Source organism: Ornithodoros turicata, chromosome 2 (assembly GCF_037126465.1).
Source record: "Ornithodoros turicata isolate Travis chromosome 2, ASM3712646v1, whole genome shotgun sequence".
In the NCBI taxonomy this organism is placed as follows: domain Eukaryota; kingdom Metazoa; phylum Arthropoda; class Arachnida; order Ixodida; family Argasidae; genus Ornithodoros; species Ornithodoros turicata.
In genome coordinates, this window is record NC_088202.1 from 143,968,522 (window position 1) to 143,996,006 (window position 27,485).

The 27,485-nt window shown below is 45.6% G+C and overlaps 1 protein-coding gene across 1 annotated transcript in view; it reads left to right on the plus strand.

Annotated features, from left to right (window-relative positions):
* Positions 1–27,485, plus strand: part of LOC135384201 (hemicentin-2-like) — a 332,595-nt gene that overhangs the window by 264,976 nt on the left and 40,134 nt on the right. The window contains exons 2-3 of the mRNA XM_064613418.1: positions 21,442–21,620; positions 26,584–26,839. Of these exons, the coding sequence (XP_064469488.1) occupies positions 21,442–21,620; positions 26,584–26,839 (435 nt within the window). The remainder of the gene's footprint in view (positions 1–21,441; positions 21,621–26,583; positions 26,840–27,485) is intronic.

Below are 27,485 nucleotides of genomic sequence, written 5' to 3' on the forward strand. Positions count from 1 at the left end.
GAAAAAGATACGACGACTCAAACACTGAACTGAACAAACTGAAAGCACTGAAAGCACCCTGGTTGAAGTTCAGTGTTTGTGTCGTCGTGTCTTTTTCGTCTCGTCATACCCAGCACCGTTTTAACGGTTTTAAATTGAACGAGAAAGGCAGAACGAGCCGAAAGCGCATTCGGAGATTATGAGTGCACAGGATCGTCAAGTCTCGGCCTCACGTAACCTTGAAGCAGATTGGTTCGTGCAACCTAACATGGCGGCCTCGCACGCGCATACGCGTACTCGGTAAAGGCCCACAAACAAAAGGATGTGCTCGTATTCAGCACTTCTGATCATGTAATTTTCCTCTCACACGTCTTTCTGTAGATCCACTTTATTTGGGACACAGAATAATGTAGACTGTCTTTGCGTAATTATGCACTCATTTGTTACACGCCACGTGGCGACGATGCTCTGCGCGGCAAGAGTAAACAGGATAATGCATGAGCCCAACTTACACTTAGGGAAAACAGGTTGGCGTCTGCTTTTTGACGTAGGTGGTTCCTTCGAGCCATATTCGAGCCGCATTGATGAAACTGAAGTAACAGTATCAAAGCTTGACATTTTAGAGGCGACGGAAGCCAAAATGTGTCGACCGCCTTGCTCGGTCACTGCTCATTGCTCATACCATGTTCGTACATTTTGTACCACGTTTATGGACATTTGAACTACTCGAAAATGTGTGCCACTCCGTAAATTTTGAGTCGCACGTACTCAGCGTACTCAAATTCATGCCGCGTTCCCGAATGCTTGTTGAATAGCATTAAAAAGGACCAAGAGTTAGAGTTATCAGTTCACTATAACTTTCGTCGAAAAAAAAAATGGACAGACGGACTCGAGAAACAAAACGTGGTAAACCTGACGTGTCATCCGGGTATTATCGCAGAATCCTTCCTCCGTCAAATGTGTACTAATAGTAATGCACTGGTTTGTGCTAGTTGTTAATGCGTCTGGAAGTATCACACACTTACATGTGCACAAATGTCTTGCATAATTTTGTTCAGTAAACAGTTGAGGTACTTCGCTTGTATTGACCACTCTAGTACTGTTAAGTGACCTTACATTCTTAGCGAGATTCCACCTTCCAAATATCTAGTAAGTCATTTGACATGTCCTGGTTTAGAGAAAAATCGGCCCTGCACGGATGACACTTATAGTTTACCACCAAGTAACCAAGTAGGTGTTATAGAGTTTGTAGCCAACTTAACGTAGCTCTCTGCAGGATATTACTAGATTGCTGTTGCTTGTTATCGATCAGTACAGCATTCCCTTCCTCCAATCGTTCGCGTTAGAACGCTTAATGGGCCTCCGTCCAGAGTATTTGTGAATCTAGGCAGCTGCGTTATCAGTATTTAACACCAGTATAACGAAGTTACCCTAATGTCGTTTTAGGCAAATTAAACTGCTCTATCGGGGCATTAATAAAGCGTTGCGCTATGTAGCAGCGCGTAAACACACTCGCGTTCATCTGTTAGAGCCAACGAAAGTGCTAGTGCAAACCCAGGGACTCGATTATTCTTCTGAGAAGTGCGACAACAAAATTCTCAATGGTTTGAAGTCAGTGTCTCGAAAACATTCCAGGTTCTAGTTATATATTTGAGTTATATTAGACACCATAAGCAATCATCCATCCCAGCACAAGGGGCAACCCCAACAACACCGAATGTCATCTGGATGTGCGAATAATGTCCTTACGAATTCGTACATCCCATGGATATCCCTCGGATATACACCGGACGTACGAATCTGTTAGGACATTTGTACATTCAGAGGATATTCGGTGTTAGGGGAAGGTATCATTCGACTGACATTATTGTGGCAGAGGTCAACGAGCGGTGTTGTCTGAAAGCTTGCTAGAAAATAATGTATTTCCAAATGCCTCCTCTATTGCTTCGAAACCTGACATATCAGATACGCGTATGGATTGCGTGTGTTCCTAGGGTTACATGTTCTCTACGGCGTGGCCGTCTGCCTACAGCATCATCTCGTTTCTACTTGGTAAAGATGGGAACCTCCCCGAGCCGGTCAGTACCAGCTACTCTGGCACTAATGCTACCTCGCGCGCTAATTCTATTTCTTAGACGAGCAAAAAGACTTCCTGGCTTCAAAGAAGCAGCTTTACATCGTGACCCCTCCGTGCGACATAATGTTCGTAAATCCTCCTCTCTTTCATGCCATCGGCTTCGGAAGAAAGTATCCGACAGCCGAGTTACTTTCCAATATACGGTAAATTTATTCGATAGACGTCACGTTGCGCCTCTCGAGGCGAAGCAAACACAACCATCCCCACGGCATGGCACCCTTACAAACAGCGAAGCGTAATAAATGACAAGACCGCACCTCTGCTATGTACACTATGTTTTGGGTAATCACTTTTCCACGTCCAAACGCCCGTCTCTTAATTCAGGAGCGCCGTCCGCTTCTACCCCTTGCTCTGCCTCAACTTCCCCCTTTCTCCCCCCATGCTTCCCTTCTCCCTCTATCTTCCCCCCCCCCCCCACGCATGCACTCTGTCTGACCGCTTTTCCGAGCCATCGATTGTAGCAGTGCTGGTTCCTTTTCCTTCTGAAGAAGAATCCTCATCCTTATTTATGAGCTAGTGGTCGTCTCATCCTAGGACTTGTTTCCCCATTTTCCCTTCGGACGTTCCTTCCCTAATGCGGCATCCAGACCAGACTGCGCCATCACATTTATGCCGGTGTCGCCCGGGCTGGGCGGTTGGGGACGCCAGAATCGTTAAGTCCCCGACTATTGGGGAGGACTGCTGGTCTCTTTTGAGGAGATTAACTGCTAAGTGAATGTTTGTGGAGAAACACAGTCGGTGGGATTGGGGAGTTGTCGAAGAACGCGTTTAGTGAACGAGATGGTAAGCAGAGGCCGGGTCTGAGACATTTTAATCGCGAGATTTAGCACTAAGTACATGATTAGCGCAGGAAAGTTACCTTCCTAAAGGAAGTTTTAGATTTTTTTTTAAAGTTTAGTATCGCTATACTTGATGCCGGTGTGTACGTAGTAAGGTCAGTATTTCGAAATATAGGTGACGTCTTGTCATTGATAGTTCCACGGATTCAATGGACGTATGCAACTCTGCGTTGTGAGGCTTGTATTGTGTTTATCCTTCTATGTTTAATTGCCTCATGTACTACAACGTTGTTATTGGTGGTTGCTAACTGTAACTGGTATACTCCACTTCTGCTGAGTGTTTGAAGTAAAACTCAGTTTGTACCTTATGGCTCGAGACTGGGCGGTATAGTATTGCTGCATTCACAATACTTAAGTGCACGTATGCGTCGTTAGGAGCTCACAATGGCACGCACAATGTCCTTTCATATTTTGTTGCTTCATGGGTAGCGTGCTTCATTTCGCATGCGAAGTCGGACTGGATGAAGGAAATCATCCTCGTGAGAACGCTTATGAAGTAGGTATAAAGTAAAATACTAGGTGTTCCTCGTGAAAAGGATTATGGTCGTTCTCAGTCGTTCCGGACCCTTGTTATAAAAAAATCCTATATCCTCAAACCTGCACGGTGACCGCGGGGTGCACAACACCCGCTTGCCGATGTAACAGGGGTTGGATTCAGCTCCAACGCACTTGAAACCCTATTCCAAGACTCACCGCTATATGTTCTAATCGTGCTTGTACTGCGTGTGTTTTCACAGGGATATACGTATCAAGAATACATTACGGTACTTAACACTGAACTATCCAAGGTGATGGTGAACATTGGGAGGTGATGGGTTCGAATCCCTCCGCCGGTTATGCTCTACGATACCCCATGGACCTTTCAGGCGAATGTCGGCACAGTTTCCTTCTGAAGTCGGCCCAGGAGGCATATTAATCACCCGCATCTTCTAGTCCTTCCTGCTGCCTTCTCTCCATCCGTCCCGTGTCGTTGCAGCAGTGGGGGTAGTTGGTAACGTGACGGCGTAGACATGGAACAGCAAATAATACCCCTGCCACACGTGCACTCTTCAATGATCATTGAAACCAATCGTCATTGAACACGCGCGTGGCGCCATTTAGGGTGTAACGTGTCAACATTTCAGGGAGCACTGGATGCAATGCTTTTTTGCGTAATTGACACGTTATCGCCTGGTGGCGCCACGCGCGTGTTCAATGACGATTGGTTTCAACGATCATTGAAGAGTGCACGTGTGGCAGGGATATAAGGCTAGGGACACGAGCTGACATCTTGTCCGTCTCCTTCGGTGCTTGCCCCCTATGGTCTTATTTGCTGCTCCGTTATCTATGCTGTGTCGCTGCACCACTGACAGCCAATCTTCTTTCACTGTGTTAACATGGAATGAAAAAACGCTACCCGCAAAAGCAAGTCTCGTATTGCCACGATGGGCCTGAAAACTTCAGATCGCGTTTCCGGTAATACGACCGGGTATACGACACAAAACGACAGCTGCAGAGACAGAAATAAAGTGCCATGACGCAAAGTCAAAATGAAGATCAGTGTGTTTGTACAAAGGGTCTTATTACTAAACCCCTCGAGGCTTTGTGTGTCGAAATGGAACGCCTGCGTTTTCGGGAAAACGCGAAAAGCAAAAAAAAAAAAAAAAAAACGAGTTAACGATGCCGGACCATAAAGCAAACAAAACGCCAAAGGTGAATTCTTCAAAGCTGCTCTATCAAAACCCGGCCCGAAAGCTTTGTTTTTCTTTCGTTCCGCACAGCAGTGGCCTCCGTCTCAAACGATGAACTGCATTTTGCGTTTTATGATTTCATCGAGTTGGTCATATTCGCTGCGTAATTGTTTTTCTTTCGCTTACTTTGGTATCCGTGTTTCTTCTTTTGTTTAGTGCACAGCTGTTCTTTGATTTTGTTGTGAGTAGCTTTTGTTTCCAAGGTGGTAAGAAGTCGTTCTCAACACCCGCCCCTCTTTGCACACATCACCTCTGCAGTTCATGTATGAGCCTGTAGCAGACGACACTGAACTGCAGCAGACGACAGCAGACGACACTGTGCGCACGGCGCACGCCATCTGTGTCGTCTGCTACAAGCCCGAGGCCTGTGCAGCGGTGAGGTCAACTGCCATTCACATATAAAATGGGGATTTACCTTGGCTGTAGAGGTGGTGGCGGTGGTAGTGCTGCTGAAAGAGCTCGCCAGCACAATGGTTGGCAACCTCGCAACTAACGTTCTGTAGAGCATAGTGCGTCATGTATCTGATATACACGAAAGGGCGGCTGTGAACAGGATCAGGACATGGGAACTTTTTAGCTGCAAGTAGTGCGCTCTTCTGCCTTCTTCTTCCCTTTCCCAATCAACCCATTGAAGTGTAACCATCCAAGCCCTTTTCGGTTTTTGGATTATCATAGGTTAGGTGCATACACTATGACCTGACACATGATTAACTTCATACCAGACATCACTAAACCATCAGTTTCGTCAGTAGGGGCTGATGCGTTTTGCTAAAAACCGACTCATAACTAGTGCCGTGAATATTTTAAATAAACTTCTGTTAGCTTAGAAAGTTGTAAAGTAAGTACTGAAACACCTTGTACAGTTGAACAACATTTACGTGTGCGGTTCGCCTGTCTCTGATCTCTCATTTTGCAAGTCGCGTTATTGTTCGCGTCGCTACCACTCGATTGAATGTCACGGCTCTCCTAACGCCGTTACAGTACTTTTGGTGTCACATGACACATCACTGCAACCTATTTTTGTTCGTATTACTGTGGCCATTTGTGACTGTCTTTCACAATTCAGTTAGTAGTTGCGGCAAACACAGTTGCAACACACAAGTCTATATGTTAGCGGTGTAAGAGTGATCCCTCCCTGGCAGCTAGACCTGCCGGCTAGATCAAGATCGTTTCTCTTTTCCTTGTTGTTCATCCATTGAGCAAAAGTGCATCCGGTTCTCGGAAGTGGTACCGACGGCCCGCTGTCCACATTAAGACGACTCGAAAGGAGTTCTTCTAACACTTCCAACCAGTGGGTAACTTAGTTTCCGCGTCACAAAGCTCTCTTGGTAGACGGGTAACTCGGAAGACGCTGTCGACGATAAAAGGAAGGTTTCAATCATTTCCTCGGTGATGTTGTCTCTAATTTCCGGACAGGGTTACAAATTTAAGAGCTCTTTAGGATGTTTGCGGAGAGAAAAAGTTTCATGTTACGTTACTGGGATAATATTTTCGAACGTCAGGCAAGTCTTTATCCTCCTCTTTGTTTGTACAACTGTTCATGGCGTGTTTTGTGTCCGTCTAACGACATCTGCTTCTTCAGAGCACGATGTCTTTTGCTCGTGCGTCTTCGTATGCAGCGGCATCTGAGCGGGAAGTGTTCTGTGTGTAAGATAACAATCGTTTTTTTTTTTTTTCTTTTTTTTTTTTTTTTTTTACGGAGCAGCCTGCTGGAATCGAAATCGATGCGTTTCGTCGAGGACACTGTAGACGATGCGGGATAGAGTTACAGATGAAGGGTTTTATCACAAACTTTACGTGTACGAGGGGTGATCAAAGTGTACGGTGCATGTGTACGTACAAAGACGTTTATTATTTTAAGAGGCAAGTTCAAATTAGTCCCGTTCGAAATAGTACCCGCTGCTTCGAGCACACTTGTCCCACCGTTGCCGACACTTCCTGAAGCAGAACCGAAAGCCTTCTTTTTGTGAGTGCCTCTACACTCTTAAAAAAAAGGTGTACTTTAACTCCTTTTTCTTGCTACATATATTACTCCCTTTTGGAGAGTACTCTCAACAAAGGAGTCTGTGGAGAGTATGTGGCAAGAGAGTACGTGGCACGAAAAAGGAGTTAAAGTTCACCCCTTTTTTTAAAGAGTGGGCCACATATATTACTCCCTTCTGGAGAGTACAATTACTCTCAAAAAGGAGTCTCCTCACTCCCTCAAGGGAGTAACATTACTCCCTTGCTCCCTACCGGAGAGTAATATTACTCTCCCGTAGGAGTTAGAGCGGCTCCTTGAAGAGGACTCCTTTCTGAGAGTAATTTTACTCTTCGAAAGGGAGTCATATATGTGGCAAGAAAAAGGAGTTAAAGTTCACCCTTTTTTTAAAGAGTGTGCCACATGTATTAGTCCCTTCTGGAGAGTACAATTACTCTCAAAAAGGAATCTCCTCACTCCCTCAAGGGAGTGACATTACTCCCTTGCTCCCTACCGGAGAGTAATATTACTCTCCCGTAGGACTTAGAGCGGCTCCTTAAAGAGGACTCCTTTCTGAGAGTAATTTTACTCTCCGAAAGGGAGTCATATATGTGGCAAGAAAAAGGAGTTAAAGTACACCTTTTTTTAAAGAGTGTGCCACATATATTACTTCCTTCTGGAGAGTACAATTACTCTCAAAAAGGAGTCTCCTCACTCCCTCAAGGGAGTAACATTACTCCCTTGCTCCTTACCGGAGAGTAATATTACTCTCCCGTAGGAGTTAGAGCGGCTCCTTAAAGAGGACTCCTTTCTGAGAGTAATTTAGTCTTCGAAAGGGAGTCATATATGTGGCAAGAAAAAGGAGTTAAAGTTCACCCCTTTTTTTAAAGAGTGTGCCACATATATTACTTCCTTCTGGAGAGTACAATTACTCTCAAAAAGGAGTCTCCTCACTCCCTCAAGGGAGTAACATTACTCCCTTGCTCCTTACCGGAGAGTAATATTACTCTCCCGTAGGAGTTAGAGCGGCTCCTTAAAGAGGACTCCTTTCTGAGAGTAATTTTACTCTCCGAAAGGGAGTTATATATGTGGCAAGAAAAAGGAGTTAAAGTTCACCCTTTTTTAAAAGAGTGTGCCACATATATTACTCCCTTCTGGAGAGTACAATTACTCTCAAAAAGGAGTCTCCTCACTCCCTCAAGGAAGTAACATTACTCCCTTGCTGCCCACCGGAGAGTAATATTACTCTCCCGTAGGAGTTAGAGCGGCTCCTTAAAGAGGACTCTTTTCTGAGAGTAATTTTACTCTCCAAAAGGGAGTCATATATGTGGCAAGAAAAAGGAGTTAAAGTACACCCTTTTAAAGTACACCCTTAAAGTAGACCTTTTTGAGAGTGCGCCACATATATTACTCTCTTCTGGAGACAATTACTCTCAAAAAGGAGTCTCCTCATTCCCAGGATGGAGCAACATTACTCCATACTCCCTGTTGGAGATTAATGCTACTCTCCAGCAGGGGGTTAGAGCGTAACCCCACTCCCTAGGAGGAGTGAAGATACTCCTTTTTGGGAGTAATTGTACTCTCCAAAAGGGAGTGATATTTGTGGCAAGAAAAAGGAGTCAAAGTACCCCTTTTTTAAGAGTGTAGCCACGCTGCCGTGTGGCTGCCTCGATCCATGAAGAAGACCGAGAGACACGGACACAGAAGACGACACACGTAGGTTCTCAGGTTCTCTTCTGTGTCCGTGTCTCTCGGTCTTCTTCATGGATCTATACCAGCTAGCCTGCACCCTTTCCCTTGTTTCTTTAGAGCTGCCTCGATGTCGCGAATTGACGCGAAACGTTCCCCTTACATGGTCTACTTGATTTTCGGGAACAATCAGAAGTCGCTCGGTGCCAAATCGGTGGAATAAGGTGGATGAGGGCACACTATAATGTTCTTATTCGGGATAAAATTCCGGGTTTGAAGCGACGTGTGACAGGCCGCGTTGTCATGATGCAGGATGGAATAGTTTTCCTATTGATCGGGTCTCTTCCTGCCCACATCGTTTCTTAAACCTTTGTGTTCCTGGGAACAAACCCGGCTCGCACAATTCCGTCAATGCCAAAGAAAACGATCAGCATAACCTTGATGGTGGATCTGAGCTGACACGCTTTCTTCGCATGCTGAGAACTCGCTCACTTCCATTGAGAACATTGAACCTTTGTTTCAGTATTTCCAGAGGATAGAGAGGTAGCAAGTGAGCTGGCGCTATAGATGCATAACTTAAAAAAACCCGAGACTAAGGGGTCAAAAAACGACAACGCAGACAAGGTCTCAAACACAACTGAAAGTTTACTCAACAACACAAACATAAAAGCAGTTCCAGTGGGTGAGACAGAAGACTGAGGAGGAGGTAAAAACATCCCCCCAAAAAAACGGGAAGGTCAGGGAAGGCTGGGAACTGTGTCAGCAAACCTTCCCTGACCTTCCAGTTGATTTTGAGGATGTTCTTGCGTTCTCCTCACCCTTCCTTCTCACCCAACTTGAACCCCTTATATTGTTGGTGCTGTTCAGTAAACTTTCAGCTGTGTTTGAGACCTTGTCTGTGTTGTCGTTTTTTGTCCCCCTAGTCTCCGGTTTTTAAGTTACGGAGGTATTTCCAGGTTTCATCTCTAGTGGTCACGATGATGCTCCTGAAGCAGCGCAATCGCGCAACTCCGAGGAACCTCTGGGGCGCGTTGCTGGCATCGTAACGCCGCTCATTGCACGAGCACGGACGGCGTTAACGATGCTCCGATGCTTCAGTCGACGCAGCAACGCGCCCCCTGATAGGCGGCGATATTCCTGTTCAACGGCGAAAACACGTGGAACGAAATTAACAGTCACTCGCCTCACCTTCAACTCTGCGGTCAAAATGTGTTGAAGGGACCCGTAAGAAATGCCCAGATCTTCGGAAATTTCCCGGCGGTTTGATCGAATAATTTCACTGACTCTTTCAACATTTTCCTCGGTTGTGGATGTCCTGATCTGTCTTCGGCTTCATACTACGGCTACGGCTACGGCTTTGGCTCACTAGGGACGCCGCTGTACCGCCTCTTGGTGGGGGATACTCGTCTCAGTTTCGTTTCTGTTACTTGCAGTAAAAACTGTCATACTGGAATGAAAATGCGAGTTACTTGGAACACATATGTCGTTTTCGTCATGAAGCACGAGGAAATATACGAACGCTGGAGAGCCTCTTACACGTGCAATGTCTTGATACGCAATGCAATGTGCGAATAATAATAATAATAATAATAATTATCATTATTATTATTGTCATTGTTATTTTAGTTCAAGGAATACAGTAAAACAGAATGATGGCCCACCGAAGCTAACAAGCTTATCGGTAGGGCAAGCCAGTCTGTGTGAATCCAATTTACACAGGTAAGAAATGAATTACAAAACGGAGAAAAATGTAAATGGACACATTGGGCAATAATAAATACCTGAAAGACAAAAATAAGCAATAAATACTACTCTAAGGCGAAACCCTGGAAAGCAGAATGTGTATAAAGACTTCAATAAATGGCAAGTGAGCGTAAAAGATTACGTAGGTACTGATAATAGGAAGCAAGAGCTAAGATGTATTGAAAACATCACTTATAAAACATTGAATGAAGCATCAGTTTTAGCGAAGTAATAGACAAAACATCAGCAAGATCAGCCGATAGGAAGTTAAACACTGTAGGAACATAATAGCAACGCAGACCTTTCCCTAGGACTCTAGGACAAGAACGTGCGATTTTGTTGTCCTCAGTCCAATAATACCTAAGCACCACTGTCTGACAAAAAAAAAACATCGTTAATCCATAGATGGATCCGACAGAAATGCGTTAGCATTAAAACTTGAAAAGCCTTTGGGAACTCCTCTTCTCAATGCTACACAACCGTTCAACGACACTTCACACGTCCCTACAGAACGCTAACGCAGAGAGCATCCGCATCCAAACGAGCCTTTTGGGCTTCCTCTGATTCAGCTTGGCCGCGCCGTCTTGCAGCCTCGGCCTTCTTCCGCCGCCGCTCCTCCGCACAGCTTTCATAACCCATGGCGCACCAACGCAGACACGCCTGAACCTGGCGGCCACCACAGCTGCACTGCCGACGCGCCGGCGCCGCGCTCTCCACACTTCCTCTCCGCTCACCGCGCGATGGCCACACACAGACCACGCCGTGATTTTTTCGTAGCGAGGACTCCAATGCTAACGCATTAAAAGGCTGTTAAACGTAGGTAGCTTATTTACAACAAATAAATTTTGCGAGTGAGCAAACCTTCCGAAGGAAACCCCTTTGGGTGCTGCGTTGAGCATACGGTCGATTCTATTCTTCCACGAAGAAGAACAATTAAAGAACACAATTAAACCGTACCTCAAGATCGAGTAACCCAGTGACTACAATATTTGCCTACGAACCGTATGTACGGGGTAAAAGTTTTAATGTTAAATAGGAGTCGAGCAGCTCCACGCAATTTAATTAAAACCTGACACAAATGGGTTTCCCATTTCATATAAGAATTGAAATGAAGCCCAAGATATTTAATAGATGAAACAGGTTCATGGAGGTACACATGAACAGTTCGAACAGTCAGACATGTGAAAGTAAAATGGCACATCACTAGACAAGCGTGTTAAGGGATTGCAAAAACACTATTAACTTTGATTTTGTCGGATTAACAGCAGTAGAATTGTCGTGAAAAAGTCCAAGAGTCGATCCGCATCTTTCTGTAGAGATTCAATATTATCGTGGTGATAAACATAGATTGAAAGTAGTAGGGCATCGTCGGCATATTGAAATATTAAACTACTTCTCGACCACACCTCCTAAGTCATTGACGTAAATATTGAATAAAAGTGGCGCCAAACAAGAACCCTGAAGTACTGTGCTGCTGCTAAAGACACCATCCACTACGACCCTTTGAGAGCGCTCCTTCAAGTCCCTACAAAAGCAACTGTAGAAGCAACCTGTGGACCCCAAAGAGCAAAGAGACAGGTATGATTGATTGTGTCAAAAGCTTTCGACAGATCCAGCGATAGAGCAATTGCTACCAGATTTTTGTCTAAGGCACTGTAAATATTATCGGCAAGATCTTCAAGCAGACAAATAGGGCTCCTATTTCTCAAAAACCTATACTGAGATGCAGACAAAAGGCCAAATTTATCCAAAAAGGCAGTGACTACTTTTACGATATGTTTTTCCATTATTTGCGCTAAAACGAGTAGGATTGAAATGGGCCAATAAAGATAAGGAATACTGCTCGGACGATAGAGATAGAAGAAATATCTCTGCCTCATTAAATGACACGTTTTTAACCCCAGCTTGCCAGGAATTCCAACGCCCTTTCTGTTCGGCCTCGCATGAAAGAAGGAGGCAAAGCTTTTCAGTTGAAAACTATCGACCTCTGTCGGATGTAAATCTATCTCTGTAAATAATAGTAATAATATTTCAGAGTAGATTTGCACTTGAGGTGAGCTCGCGCATGTTTGTGCCCATACCCATAAAAGTAACTACACCGCACTTAAGTTATTCGTACTCAACTTCTAACGTGGTAACTAGCTCTGACCAGTTATGCCTCGCGCCTTCATGCCGCTGTGCCTATGACCGATCATCATGCAGTTCGCTTTTGCATGCACTGACGATGAGGTTCATCACATAATGGAAGTGCAAGCTACTTATCATGCGCGCTTCTCTTTATGAGGGAACGGTCGTTATAAACGGGGCCCCTGACTCCGGAGTATCGAGGATAATAATAGATGACGTATTGCTTGTCTTACCTAACCTTCATTTATGCCGACAACGATACAATGTTAGGTTCTGGCACGGCGCTAAAGTACGTAAACAATCACATCTTGTTATTATCCTGTCAATTACTCGGCTCCTTAAACGACATCCTTGCACCAGGCTACAGGCGATGTCCCTTTTTTTTTCCTGCTGCTTTATTGGCTCGCTCGATGAACTGTCTGATGATGATGATGTGCTGTCAACGCACGAATTAATGAGGAACAACTACGGGGTGCTTTCATGTAAGACTCTGTAAGTGGGAATGAAATATGGCTCATGTTTACTTGATTCGGAAGCGAAAGCTTTGATTCAAATATTCTTTCTTTTTTTTTTACGTTCTGTAGTTTTGGTTAATCCAAAACTACAAACTACAAAGGGCGCCGTCTGCGGGCGCCCGTTTCAGGGATACGCTCGAGCGGATGCCCGCTTTGCTAAAACTCGTTTGTTTGCTTGTTTGTTTGTTTAGGGGCTTGGGAAGAGGTTGGCCAGTAGCAGCAGGCCTCCTGCGCACCGCTCCGCTTGAGCTCGGTTCTGAAACAACCAGTTTGTTTTAATGACGATGATTGGGGAAGTGTCTCTGAAATGTAAACACCGTCAGCTAAAACCGTCTGTTCGTACCCGTAGTTAAATCTGAGGCGTTACGTTCCGCCTTGTCGGAAGTAGCCCTGGAATCAGGGGAAGTTAATGGGTATGAAGATGTGCTCGCTACGGCTGGCACGGAAAGCTGATGCACAGAAACATTGGCCACTCCTTTGAGGAACATGGTATGCGACATGAACGCAGTAATTGCAGTAATTTCCCCGGAAATCGACCTCTCCGGGGGTGCCGAGCTTCCTAGTGGGCGAGGGGTACATGTATATGGACACATGTTTATGAGCATTGGCAATCGAGCTGTATTGTGCAATCTGAGAAAAATTCAGGAGGGGGTGTTGTTAAAAACCCAGAGGGGGTGTATACGCTCCTCCCCACTAGGAGGAGGGTGTAGGGAAGTCCCTGCTTGAACGCACTCCTTACACGATAGTGTTGCAGCCACGGACCTTCAGAGCTGATGATGCACAAGATGGACCTTTATCCTGGGCCTGTTTCAAAGAGTGACGTCCATTTACCACAACGGCGGTCAGGTCGTTTTCTGTACACATAATTAGCGCTACGTCTCGAGACAACCATTGCCTGAACCTGAGAGTTATTTAAATGAAATATCCTATCCGGAAACGTGTGTACGAGACCGGTACGGTATTGTATACGGTATTGTTTGGTACCTCTTCACAGCCAACTTGGCCAAGTTTCTATCCCGAAAACGGCTTACATATTAAATAAACGAGTTTCAAAGATTCGCACTCGCTGTGCGGCTATGGAAGCCCCAGCGATAGTAACAGCATGATGACGTAAGCCAGGCACACGAATAGGAGAGTTCTGACGCGACAATGTCACGTGCGGTCACGTTTCACGATGCGTCCTCACGTAACGGTGAGGACTTCACCAACTGAGAGTCTTAGTGCAAAACCATGAAATATATAACAAAAAATGATGCAATATATGTATGGCTCCACAATAGCACTCAAGTTTATAACTCGAAAGTCACCGCACGCGGAGGAGGATGACGTCACACGTCATTTGTCCACTAAAATTTGACCGGCAGGAGGAGTACCTACTTCCGGTAATGGAGTTACACGGGGAAGAAAGAGGGAGTAAGCGACTGGACAGGGGGAGTGGAAATGGAGTAAATGTGGGAAGTTATTCCTCCGTTACTCCTTTTTTGCTGAGAGCGGTGGAGTGGAGGAGTGGTGGAGTGATGGAGTTACACGGTAAATGCAGGAAGAAAGAGGGAGTAAGTGACTGACAGGGGGAGTGGAAATGGAGTAAATGTGGGAAGTTACTCCTCCATTACTCCTTTTTTGCTGACAGTGTGGTGGAGTGGAGGAGTGGTGGAGTTACACGGTAAATGCAGGAAGAAAGAGGGAGTAAGCGACTGACAGGGGGAGTGGAAATGGAGTAAATGTGGGAAGTTACTCCTCCATTACTCGTTTTTTGCTGACAGTGGTGGAGTGGAGGAGTTTTGGAGTGATGGAGTTACACGGTAAATGCAGGAAGAAAGAGGGAGTAAGTGACTGACAGGGGGAGTTGAAATGGAGTAAATGTGGGAAGTTACTCCCCCGTTGCTCCTTTTTTTTTTCTGAGAGTGGCGTGATCGAACTCGCAACGTTGGTTTTAGTAAGTGAACACTATAACTATTTAAAGAGATTGAAACATTTATGTTACTGAAAAACAAGCTTTCGGACGCAGTGCGTCCTTCATCAGATCCTCGCACCTGATGAAGGACGGACTCCGTCCGAAAGCTTGTTTTTCAGTAAAATAAATGTTTCAATCTCTTTAAATACATATTTTATTCACTTGCGAGTGCTAGGCTTTTCCCATTTTTTTTGGCTGTAAGTGAACACTCTACAAAGTGATCCACCGAAATCGGTTAAATTTCTCTGCCACTGTGCGCCCATGTAGATTAGAGCACATATTCCGCGATTACTCGCTGACTAATGTGCCCTAGCTGACTGCCACATTTAGCTACCCAAAAATTGAAAACGTTAGTTTCATTCTCACATCGAAAGCATTAATACGTCCAGAATGTTATGAACGGGCAAGTTGGCACCTCACAGCTGCTCCGGTTATGAGACACTGCAATTAAAGGACAGCCGCTGACCGTCAAGCTGCGGTCGGCTCTGACTGCTTCCCTGTGCCGCGCGAGACACATTTATGCAGCGTCTTTAGAAACGCAATTAGGGAGAAACCGCCACGGCATCCCGGGTCTTGAGATGCAAACCGAGCTAATTTCCGACTCAGCTTTCTTACCCTCCCATCTGACTTTGGCTGATATCATGTTCCTCTCATAGGCGGCGCCGCGGTCGCGATTCACCAACCTAGAGAAGACGACGTCTGCTGTGAATTAGGCCCAACGTCGAGCTCTTTACCGCGACGTTTTGCCCGGAGGCTGTAATTGAGTGTGACGTTTGAGTTTGTTGAAAACTTTGCCTGGAGTCGGGATGATATTCATATATATATATATACGCGAAAGTCGTGGTTATAAAATCGTGGACGTGTTATCGATTGTACTTTGTCGGAAATTGTGAGATGTTATCTGAATATACAGGGTGTATGCTATAAAAGATCAGTCACATTTTCGCGCGTGGCGCGATACCTACTTGACAGACAGACTTCCGCTGCCGCAGAGTGAAGAAGTTACGGCAGGAAACGCTACAAAAAAATCGTCGATATCAGGCACTGCGTAACAAAATAAGTACGGCCACGCAAACTTTCGTCTTCATGCATTTCCTATGCGCTATACCGACGTAAACACGCCAGTCTATCGATAGTTGTTTGTAGCTTCCGCATGGGGCGCTAGTGACGTTGAATCCACAGGTTTACGCTCCTGAACTGTCAACTGGTGCACAGCAAGGCACAAAGGATACATAATACGACAGAAACAAATGGAACACGAACAAATATAATAACAGGAATAATAGAGTCCAATGAAAGTATATAGAGACACAAAATGAATGAAATAAAAACGTTAGAAGGGCGGCTAAAAGTGTCGTTCTCGCAACAAAGCAATCGCAAACAGACTGTCGTCTGCTAAGAGACGAAGCAGAAATGTTTCGCTAGGAGCCGCAACATGTGCAGAAAACATCTAAAACAAATCGTATCAAGCTTCGTTAAACGTAAATCTCAATGAGTACCACGGGTACGTACCGTGCATAACAGAAATATGCGCCCACATGAGTTTGTTTCGGATTCAACGTCACTAGCGCCCCATGCAGAAGCTACAAACAACTATCAACAGACTGGCGTGTTTACGTCGGTATAGCGCATAGGAAATGCATGAAGACGAAAGTTTGCGTGGCCGTATCTATTTTGTTACGCAGTGCCTGATATCGACGATTTTTTTGTAGGGTTTCCTGCCGTAACTTCTTCACTCTGCGGCAGCGGAGGTCTATCTGTCGAGTAGCTATCGCGCCACCCGCGAAAATGTGACTGACCTTTTATAGCATACACCCTGTAGTTTTATGGTGTGTGAGGTTGTCTTTATTAATTTTATGAATTTTTTCTCCTCGGTTGGTTATGCTGCAGATTTTTTTTCGAGTGTTTTGTTTTCTTCTTCTTTATATATACATATAATGTTATATGCTATGCGTGCTGCTCTGTCTATTTTTTACCCTAATATAGTTCACTGGCTTTCCACTGGGCTTTCAGTGGTGAGTTAGCATACCCTGACGGGAGGAATCACGTGCTACGTGACCTTCTGACGCTATCCGTTCAAACGTTGCCTGCCAGCGTACTGCTGATGATGGCCCAATAAGGCCGAAACAGCTGTCCAGTACAGGCGTGGCGACGTTTGAGAACTTACAAACATGTATAAAGATAATGAAGACGATGCCCTGATCAAGCTCGCATCTGAATGATCGCGCGTGCCTGGCTCTTCTTGCCGGTCAGAATAAACCTCTCGATTGCCCCGCTGAGTTGCTCCCTCTTAATCCCCGACAATATACCGGGTGTTTCAGTTAAATCCCCGGGCTAACTAATTCGCGAATGGGTGCACCAATCCACGAACTTTCTTTTTTACAAGTATCACAAGTATCAAGTATCTTTTTTACAAGACCAGCCGCGACAAAAATACGTAAACCGAAACCAATTAATTAGTGCAACAAATGACCCGCTTCGGTGGCAGATTTTTCTCTAAAAGGTGTCCACTGAAGGTCCCAAAACGGGTAGTACCCATTTTAATGCCGACAGCGCCCTGCTTTAGAAGTTACGCTTTTTTGCGAAACTCATTTGCATTTTTATTTTAATAATGAGCGTCTCACACTCATTCACACGGTGTGCAGCTTGTAGGTGGTATCGGACAGATCCCTGTAAAAAAGAAAGTTCGTGGATTGGTGCACCCGTTCGCGAATTAGCTAGCCCGGGGATTTAACTGAAACACCAGGTATATGTTTACTAGTGAATCGTGCACTCCCAGCCGTGGGTGGCCGTTTCGTCCCACTTGGGACGCATCGGCGCGGCGCAAGGAAGTGCCAAGATCTTGGGTCCGCAACAACAATGTGTCTCGGCGAAACATGAATGTTCCACGGTGACAGCGCCACCTGTGGAGGCCGCAGTGCACGCCTGCGTGTACAGGCTTGTGCAGGCAGTGCAGGCCTGTCTTGCACTGCGGTCGTGGTGTGCATGCTGGTGGCGGTGGTGGTGGTGTCCATGGTGTGCATGCTGTGAGAGCATCACTGATGTCGTTTTTGCGAGCGGCTTACGCGGCCAGGTAGACATCCTGTGAAAAAGCGCATACAACTACTGGACGCTAATAACTACCTCAAATTCATTAAGTAACTTTTTAGTTGGATGGTTTCGGGAAAATGTGAGACAGCAGAATTGGAGGCAATCAATATTTTAATCCATCCTCTTTTTTTTTTTTCAAAAGCTTGAAACGAGTTCGTACTTTGAGAAATAAATCTCCAAACTTTGGTATGCAAATGGGGCGAAACCAGAACTGCGCACTTCTGGAGCGCAGAAATGACATCGCGTTGGTTTATCTGGGTGGGAAAGCAGTCTATCTGGGCATCAGATCAACGCCTACTCCAATCAGCTCCGTCTCTACGAAACACGTGGCTCTTCGGCGCGAACGCCCGTTGGTCGAGGAGTGCGCGGTTTTGGCTCATTTGCATAGCCAAGTTTGGCGGCTTATATCTCAAAGTATGTGTTAGTTTCAGGACAGTTTGACAAAAAAAAATAAAGAGGGTGGATTTGAACAATGGCTGGCTCCGAATCTTCTACTTCGCATTGCCCCCGAAAACATCTAACTAATAAGTTAATTAACGAATTTGAAATACGGTAATTAGCAGTGATGGCCACTAACTACTTCTACAGTAGTTTAACTATAACTACTAACTACTTCGCGATGGAGTAGCTTAACTAGTCGTTCAACTACTTTTCAGGGAAGGTAGTTAAAACTACTTCTTTAACTGCTGCAATGTATTTTAACTACATCTATAACTACTTAACGTTGTCGATTCACACCAATCACATTCTATAGTGTTCTTGGACACCTAAATACGAATCACAAGCAGCGATAAAAATGAAGATTGAGTACGCATGCACGGCACAATTGCTCTGCACCTCCGTTCTCATCAAACAAGTTGCTCGAGGTAAAAGTCGGAAGCACAATCGTGCCGTAAAGCTCGCGGCAAAATTGGAAGTCGTTGGAGTAACCTGGAGTAACCTAACTACTGTAGTTAACTACTCGAAATAGTAGTTTAAGTAGTAGTTGCGCACTACATTTCTGCAAGTGGTTTTTTTTTTTTTTTGATTGGGTGTTAGCGCCGCGAAGCAACTGTGGCTATGAGCGACGTACAGACGTGGACAGACGGAGAGAGGATAGCAGGAAGGAGTGGGGGACAGTGGGGTTAGTATGCGTCCTGGGCCGACTTCAGGGGGAACTGTGCCGACATTCGTCTGGAAAGTCTTCGGAAAACCCAGGGAAAACCTCAGACAGCACAGCCGGCGGTAGGATTCGAACCCACCACCTCCCAGTCTTCAGCACGACCTTGGTTACCACCAACGAGCGGACGCCTTAGCCCACTCGGCCATGCCGCTGGTCTGCAAGTGGTTGATAACTACTTTTTAATTACAATCAGGTAGTTTAACTAGTAGTTTAACTACATATAGTTAACTACTGGCCATCACTGGTAATTAGTCGTCCAGTAGTTACGTAAGCTTCCGAGAGGATGTCCGCGTGGCCATGTAACCCACTTGTGAATACCGCATCTCTGTAGCTCTCCTAGTTTTATCATAAGCACTCTGTAAGGGATTAAAAAACAAGAAGACGCCCTCTATGGTGGGACACGTGGTCCCGAAAGGATAATAGACAATATCCAAATATCTTGTGGCATCACAGGACATCGCTTGCAACTTAAGTTTGGGCAATACATGAGAGATGGCAATATAGATGTGTTCCAATTTCAACACGAAAGTTCAACTATTTGGAGCGAAACCTGTTAAAGGGTGAGGGCGTGAATTGGGCGCTGCGTAGATGACGTTGAACTTATGGGTAATCTGTGAGGTATCAAATTTACGTACTTCCGATATCTTTTCTCGCCAACTGGATTGTAGGCTCCACACACCGGACCTCTACGCAGCCATTGTTCATTTTTTTCCCCAATACTAAGGCCGAAGGTGACCACCAGATGGTACAGCCATCGAACTTTGCACTGAACGGATCGTTGCTGTGTGTCGTGTGTCTTGTTGGTGTGTCTTGCCACCCGGCTCGTCCGGCAGACCGCCCCCTCCTTCTTATCTTTTTATATATCTTTCGATACCCCACCCGGAAGATATAGTTAAAGAGGAACTTTATTTTGACTTTGGAAAGTGGGGAGGTTCATCGCCACAGGCGATATTCTACCCCGTTGCTGGTTGGAATAAGGGGAATAAAATAACGAGCCCCTTCACAGTAACGATCGAAGTGCGATGGTGTCCAGAAATGTCAAAAGAGCTTTGAGCGCAGAGCGTTGCTGGGCTGGATTGGGCCAGGGACCAAGCAATATCGATAGGGAGAAGGGGCGAGAGTCCAGCTGACGAAGAGACTCGGAGAGTGCGGTTCGGGAAGGTTGGTAGTAGGGGCAATGAAGAAGAATATGCTCCAGATCCTCAAGAGCACCACAGTGGCAGCAGGTGGGAGAGTCAACTTGTCTCAAGCGGTAACGCCACTGAGCTGTGAAAGCCACATCGAGGCGCATTCGGTGGATTAATGCAGCATCTTGACGAGAGGTGTTTCGTGGCATGCGGAAAGCGAGCGTTGGATCGACTCTGCTCAACATAGAGGGGGGGGGGAAGAATGTCGGTTGTCCATTGGCGGGAAGCCATGGGTGTCACGAGGCGTCGCAGAATGGAACGGCGGTCTCCTCTCAGCAGAGTAGTTATATATAGTTGTTGTTATATATAGCAGTTATACAGGGTGTCCACGCTAAGTGTGAACAGATTTTTTAAAAATATATACAACACTTTTTCCAAGATGAAATCAATTGCAATATAGCATATGCTAAAGGGCACTCCCTAGCAGGACATTAGCAAAGTCCAAAGGCAATGTCTTAATTAACTTTCATTAATTAACTTTTTAATTATAAAAGCTACAAAGTTGTCCCAATGAATCCCAATGTGTCCCAATCTGTTCCTTTCGGTCACCTGATATCGTAGCCGTTTTCAGAACAAAAATCCGTTCGATAGATCGCCCGCAAAAAATTCGTGAAGCAACGCCATTTTTTCTTTATTTTGTTAATTGCGCTTCTTAGAAGACGCGTCTTTCTTTCACCCCCAATGTGAGAGGCAGAAAGAGCACACTATCGCCTCTCGCGTCCTGGAAAAAGATTAAAAGGAAACAGAAAATGCAACCCAAGATAAGGCCAGTTCCGATAGAGTCACCCGATACATTTGTTTTTGTTTTGTTTCCGCAAGTTAAAGCTCATCTTCGACGCATGAGGCGGCACTATGCTCCTTCCCCCTCTCCCGTTGTGGACGCGTCTTCTAGAAGCGCAACGAACAAAATAAAGCAAAAAATGGCGTTCCTTCACGAATTTTTTGCGGCCGATCTATCGAGCGGATTTTTGTTGTGAAAACGGCTACGATATCAGGTGACCGAAAGCAACAGATGTTCTCATTGGGACAACTTTGTAGCTTTTACAATTAAAAAGTTTGTTAATGAAAGTTAATTAAGACATTGCCTTTGTACTTTGCTAATGCCCTGCTAGGGAGTGCCCTTCAGCATATGCTATATTGCAATTGATTTCATTTTGGAAAAAGTGTTATATATATTTTTAAGAAATCTATTCACACTTAGCGTGGACACCCTGTATATATATAGTTATATATAGTAAGATATAGTTGTTGTTGTTGCTTCTTCTTTTATATTTTTTTTCGTGGTACACACCGTGGTTAAGCTTCCGCGTCTGTTTCTGTTCATCGCAGAAGTGACAGGGGTTGCAGGACGGGAAGTGTCCCTCCCGTGCGACTTGCGTCCAGCGGTGGGTGAACCGATAGACGACGAGCCCCTGCTGGTGCTATGGTTCCGAGAAGGATTCCCTACTCCACTCCTAAGCGCCGACGCACGACGAGGAGGAGGACTATCACGGGCACGGGTCTGGAAGGTAGGAATTTCACGACACGTATACTGTCTGTCTTCTGTTTTTCACATGCCGTCGTACTATAGGCGCGTACAGTCGGGTATAAGTTACCAAAATGTGTAACGTGCACTTCTTAGCAAGTACGCAAGAGATAATACTACTACTACTAATAATAATAATAATAATTGGAACTGGAATTGGAATTGGAACTTTTATTGCAATATATTAAATATAGACAATAATACAGGCCCCGCCTAAACCGATAGGCTTGTGGGCAGAACCTCGCGGTCAAGTGGCAAAACACTATGCACTAGCGAGACAAAACAAACACACTGAAAAAACACAGACTGAAATACTTCCAAACAGCAACGCAGTAACGATCTAGATATTAAAATTATCAGCTTGGTTCATAACGTCCTTATACTTCAAAGAATGAAGTGCTTGTTTAACATCACTGATAGTATTAAAGTTTAAAGCATCCTGAGGTAACAAGTTGAATATGGTCGGCACATAATAACGACGATAACCCTCCCCGTAATTTGTATAAATTCTGGGAACATAATATAAATCTGAAGATCTAGTGGCATAGCAACTTGAGCGATAATTCCTAAATTCCTGTGACCAATAATAATAATAATAATAATAATAATAATAATCCTTAATTGCTATTCCGTCACTGTGGCCAATTATGATCGTGGCCGCCGCCACTAATAATTGGGAGTAGATTCATACCTAAGGTAACTAAGCCTACATTTGTGTGGCGACATGCACGACATGCCGCCGAGTAAGATGGCAGATGACTTCGAACACCCAGTGTTCTTTAACTTGCACCGGTAATATCGAACACACAGTGCAAAAAGCAATGCCTCGCACGCACTGTTAGCGTCCTCCACCGGCATTAGCCCAACGACTTCGACGATCGACTGATCTGACCAGTCCACCTTTTCTTCCGACCTAGTTCACAGTGGTTGTTCTGTGGTTTGCCCATCTGCGATTTTTTCTTTAACCTGCTTTCAAATTTCAGCGCACAATGTTGAGGCCCCTTTCGGAAGACCGAGGAGGAGGAGGAGGAGGAGTGTCGTTGGGAGGAACCCGAGAGGTCTGCCTGCCTTATTAGGCGGCATGCTTTCTCAGGAAGGGAAAGGTGGTGGAGAGGAGGAGACGAAAGGGTGAAGTGGAAGACCGAGCGGAATCCGCTCGGGGGGAGGATAGCTGCGTCCATGGGCCGACTTCAGGGGAACTGTGCCGGCATACGCCTATTACACATCTGAGGGAAACCCAGGAAAAACCCCAGACGGCACAGCCGGCCCGCGGATTCGAACCGCGGACCTCCCAGTCTCCAAGCGCACGCGTGTTTCCGTGCTTTGCTAAACCCGCCACGTAATTCCCGAATCTGTCGAAAAAAAAAGTTAGGTTGACTACGCAATTTCCAGACTTTAATTCGGAAAATTAAATTTCTCATGGCGAAAAATTCATCAAAGTGTCCTCACACGATTGAGAAGACCCTCTGAAGGCGAATACCATTGACCCCATAATTTTCCGACGTGTAGTTTTTTAAATATATATTTTTTTCACACGTTTCACGTGAGACACCCTGTATATCGCCGTCGTTATTTTCCTCGTGAATGAACAGAGATGTTCGCAGTCCCTGATGCAAGCGTATATAGTGAATGAATAATAAGCAACACGTGTATGCCCTTTGAGTTCCGTTCCGGCCCTGCGCTGTGCATTAAAGATGCAGTGCACGGCTGCAGTGTTCCTCGAAGACGTCTCGGGAGGTAAATCCAGGGCAACACATTTCTGTTGCGCCTGTTCGCCCGTTTGTTGTTTGTTGTTCCACTTGTTGATGTACTGCTCTATGTATTACTGATGTATCTGTCGCCCGTTGATACTGAATATTTTACTCTCATTTTCCTGCGTCAGAAGTCGCACATGTACAGAGAGATCTACCGTATCGAATCGTGATATGATAGGCATCAATGTCGATACGCTAGCCGAACGTTGAATACAGTGAACCCTCGTTATTATGACCATGGTCGTTCCCGAAAATTTTGGTCATAATGCGGAATTGTCATATTAACGGGGGGATTTGCAGAGGTTTCACTGCATTGTTCCCCAGGAGCATGGTCGTAAAGCGCGTATGTCAGATTATCGGGGGTCATATTAACGAGGGTTCACTGTACTACCTTGGCAAATTACCGTCTGAGCCTAAGGTAACGTCCGAGATATACAGGGTGTCCCAGGAAACGTGTCATGAAATTATAACTAAAAACTACACCACCTATAGAATTACAGTGAACCCTCGTTAATATGACCCCCGATAATCTGACATACGCGCTTTACGACCATGCTCCTGGGGAACAATGCAGTGAAACCTCTGCAAATCCCCCCGTTAATATGACAATTCCGCATTATGACCAAAATTTTCGGGAACGACCATGGTCATAATAACGAGGATTCACTGTACGCGGTCAATGGCATAGGTCTTTGCCATCTCCTCGTGTGTTTTAACTTTTATTATGTCACCTTTCGCGAACTGATCTCGGAAATTTGCCAAATAAAGGCCCCTTTCCTACCCCACCAATGTGGAGCGCGTGCCGAATTTACTTAAGCTCGTGATAATTTACACGGATAACGAAAAAATAGCCGAACACCATGCCTTTCGGAGCGCCCAGAACCGACCACTTTTTGTACCCCCCTTGCTTTGACTCCGACGAAAAGAGGTTGCTCAATCCAGCCCATAAAACGGTAGCAGAAAAAGTGAGTGTTCTTGAAATGGGAAGAGTGAAGGCATGATCCCAGCGGAAGCCGCGCGTGCGATAAGCCATGCCTGACCTACCTGGTACACGTTGGGACAAAAGTTTATAGAACACGCGCGCGACGTACTTTTTCTTCCGTGCGACACCCTAGCAGCTGGAGGAAGCGGGTGAGTTCACTGTCTCGGAGGGGTGGAAGGGTGCGCTGTTAGAGACAGAGAGCGGTAGCGTCCACTTCCCAGCACAGGGGTGACACAAGCCCGCCATTGTTGTAACTACCATCAGGCGGGTGCTTTTGGCAAAACTGCCATCTTGTCCTGGTGGCACGTCTTAGAAAACGTCATTTTCAGGTCATGTGACTTTGTTTACATGTCGTTTTGCCGCTTACCGACATATTTTCTCCGTCATAACACCAAGAGATGACCGTATCTTGCCAGCGTAAACTATGCGGTGCTTCTTCCGCAACATGGTAGCCCATTTCACCTTAGTTTAAGTACATCGCATCGGCTCGGTAAGTCTTAACGCGCGGTCGTCATCACATCTTTGGAAGTTGCCAACAATAAGAGGCTTTATGTGTAAAACTGCGCGTTTTACTGCGAGATTATCGGATAAAAATAATTACCGTGATCGAAAAACATCCAAAACGTCGTCCCGAAACAACAACCGCATTGTTTACAAACGGTTTGGCCACCGATCACGGGCGCCGCCATCTTTAAAGTCACGTGTGCATTGACGTTTGCTGTGACGTGCGACCAGGACCTGTCCAGGATGCATTGCGTTCGCCCAGCACGCTTTCGTCTACGGAGCAATACGTTCGATGCCACCCCTGTGCTTCCCAAGCACTCCCAAGCGACACAACTGCTGTGTGTCGCTACCAGCGCAACCTTCCACCCCTCCTAAGCAGTGAACTCACCCGCTTCCACCACCAGCCGCTAGGGTGTCGCACCGAAGAAAAAGCACGTCGCTCGCGTGTTCCGAAAAAACTTTTGTCCCAACCTGTACAGACGCAAGTGAATAAAATCACTTTTTCTACTATCCCTGCGTGGGCTGGGTTTAGCAAATCTTTTCGTCTGACTGAGAGCAAGGGCGCGCAAAAAGTTGTCGAGCGCTACGCTCTAGGGTTATCCGAAACGCCTGATGTTCGGCTATATTTTCCGTTGGGATAGCTCCTCATTATCTCTGTCAATTACTACGAACTTGGATAAAGTCGAGACGCGCTTCACATTGGTGGAGAGAAAAAAAAAATAAAAATAAAAGAACCCTTACTTGGCAAGTTTTCGAGTTCAGTTCGTAAAAACTGACATAATAAAACTTAAGTTAGATGACTTCCACATCTGGAGGTGGCAAAATCCTAGCAAGAACAGATGCCGTTTAGCGTGTGATTCTAGGTTTTGGAGTAGCCGGCTCCTGTGTTTCGTAGGAGTCATCACCTCCATAATTTTCTTTTTAATTCCAACTCCAACTTGGTGGCGCAGTTTTCTATTATTATTATTATTTAGTGGCGCGTTTTCTCTTCGAGCTCTTCAGCCCGGTGCAGGGAAGTGACACGATCTTCGGTCGGCGCTGACTGTGCGCCTCGGCGAGGCATCAATGTTCCACGGTGACGGCGCCACCTGTGGGGGCCGCAGTGGAAGACAGCAAGTACATATACGTATATTGGATATGTACTTGCTGTCTTGCACTGCGGCCTCCACAGGTGGAGGCCGCGGCGGCGCGGTGTGGCGCCGTCACCGTGGAACATTGATGCCTCGCCGAGGCACACTATCAGCGCCAACCCAAGATCGTGTCACTTCCCTGCGCCGGGCTGAAGAGCTCCAAGTAGAGTGAAACAGCTGTCCGCGGCTGGGAGTGCACGATCGAATTACAAACCATATGCTCAACGTGCAGCTACAGAGCTTCGGCTATTTTTCATTTGTATATACACATATATATAGCGTTCACCATAGTGCTAGTGCTAGCTCACCATAGTGCATAGTGCTGCTCCTTTAATGTACTATTAGATATACTTTGACACTCAACGACAAAAGTTGAGTAGTTTCTTGTGGGGATTCAGGGCCATGTGCCCTCTTGATGTGGAATACACATTGCACTTACGCATTTATTTCCCTATGTGGTCTTTATGCAGCTGACTCCTGTTCCATCCCCAAACAGGGGCGTGTATTATTTGCAAATAAATATAAAAATAACAATACTAAAAATGTCGCCCTTCTCCTTTGACTTTCTTCCGCAAGGACGATGCATGGGACGCCCGATTCACCTTAAACCCCCCGGCGTTGCTGCTGGGAGACGTGAAGCCGGAACACGCCGGCACTTACGTCTGCCGCGTGGACTTCCGGCAGGCGCAGACGACAAACCGCATGGTTCGTCTGCTCGTCGTGGTGCCGCCCTCGCACCCCGTCATTAGAGGTCGGACGGGGCAAGCCTTGAACGGCACCGCTACTTTCAACCGTGGAGACGTCGTGCATCTTCTGTGTGAAACACGAGGAGGTAAGAAGTCACCAACGAAAAAAATCGCGCGTATTTTCGGAGTGGAACCAGTATTTCAGAGATAAACTGATGTTCTGAGGCTGGGAACAACATAGAGGGGACAGATACCAGTGATGGCCAGTAGTTAACTACATGTAGTTAAACTACTAGTTAAACTACCTGATTGTAGTTAAAAAGTATTTATCAACTACTTGCAGAAATGTAGTGTGCAACTACTAGTTAAACTACTATTTCAAGTAGTTAACTACAGTAGTTAGGTTACTGCAGGCGCCAACTACTTCCGATTTTGCCGCAAGCTTTACGGCATGATTCTGCTTCCGACTTTTACCTTGATTGATGATTGATTACCTTGGTACCTTGATTGTTTGATGAGAACGGAGGTGCAGAGCAATTGTGCCGTGCATGTGTACTAAATCTTCACTTTTATCGCGGCTTGTTGCTCATATTTAGGTGTCCAAGAACACTATAGAATGGGATTGGTGTCGACGGAGAATGTTAAGTAGTTAGAGATGTAGTTAAAATACATTGCAGTAGTTAAAGAAGTAGTTTTAACTACCTCCCCTGAAAAGTAGTTGAACTACTAGTTAAACTACTCCATCATGAAGTAGTTAGTAGTTATAGTTAAACTACTGTAGAAGTAGTTAGT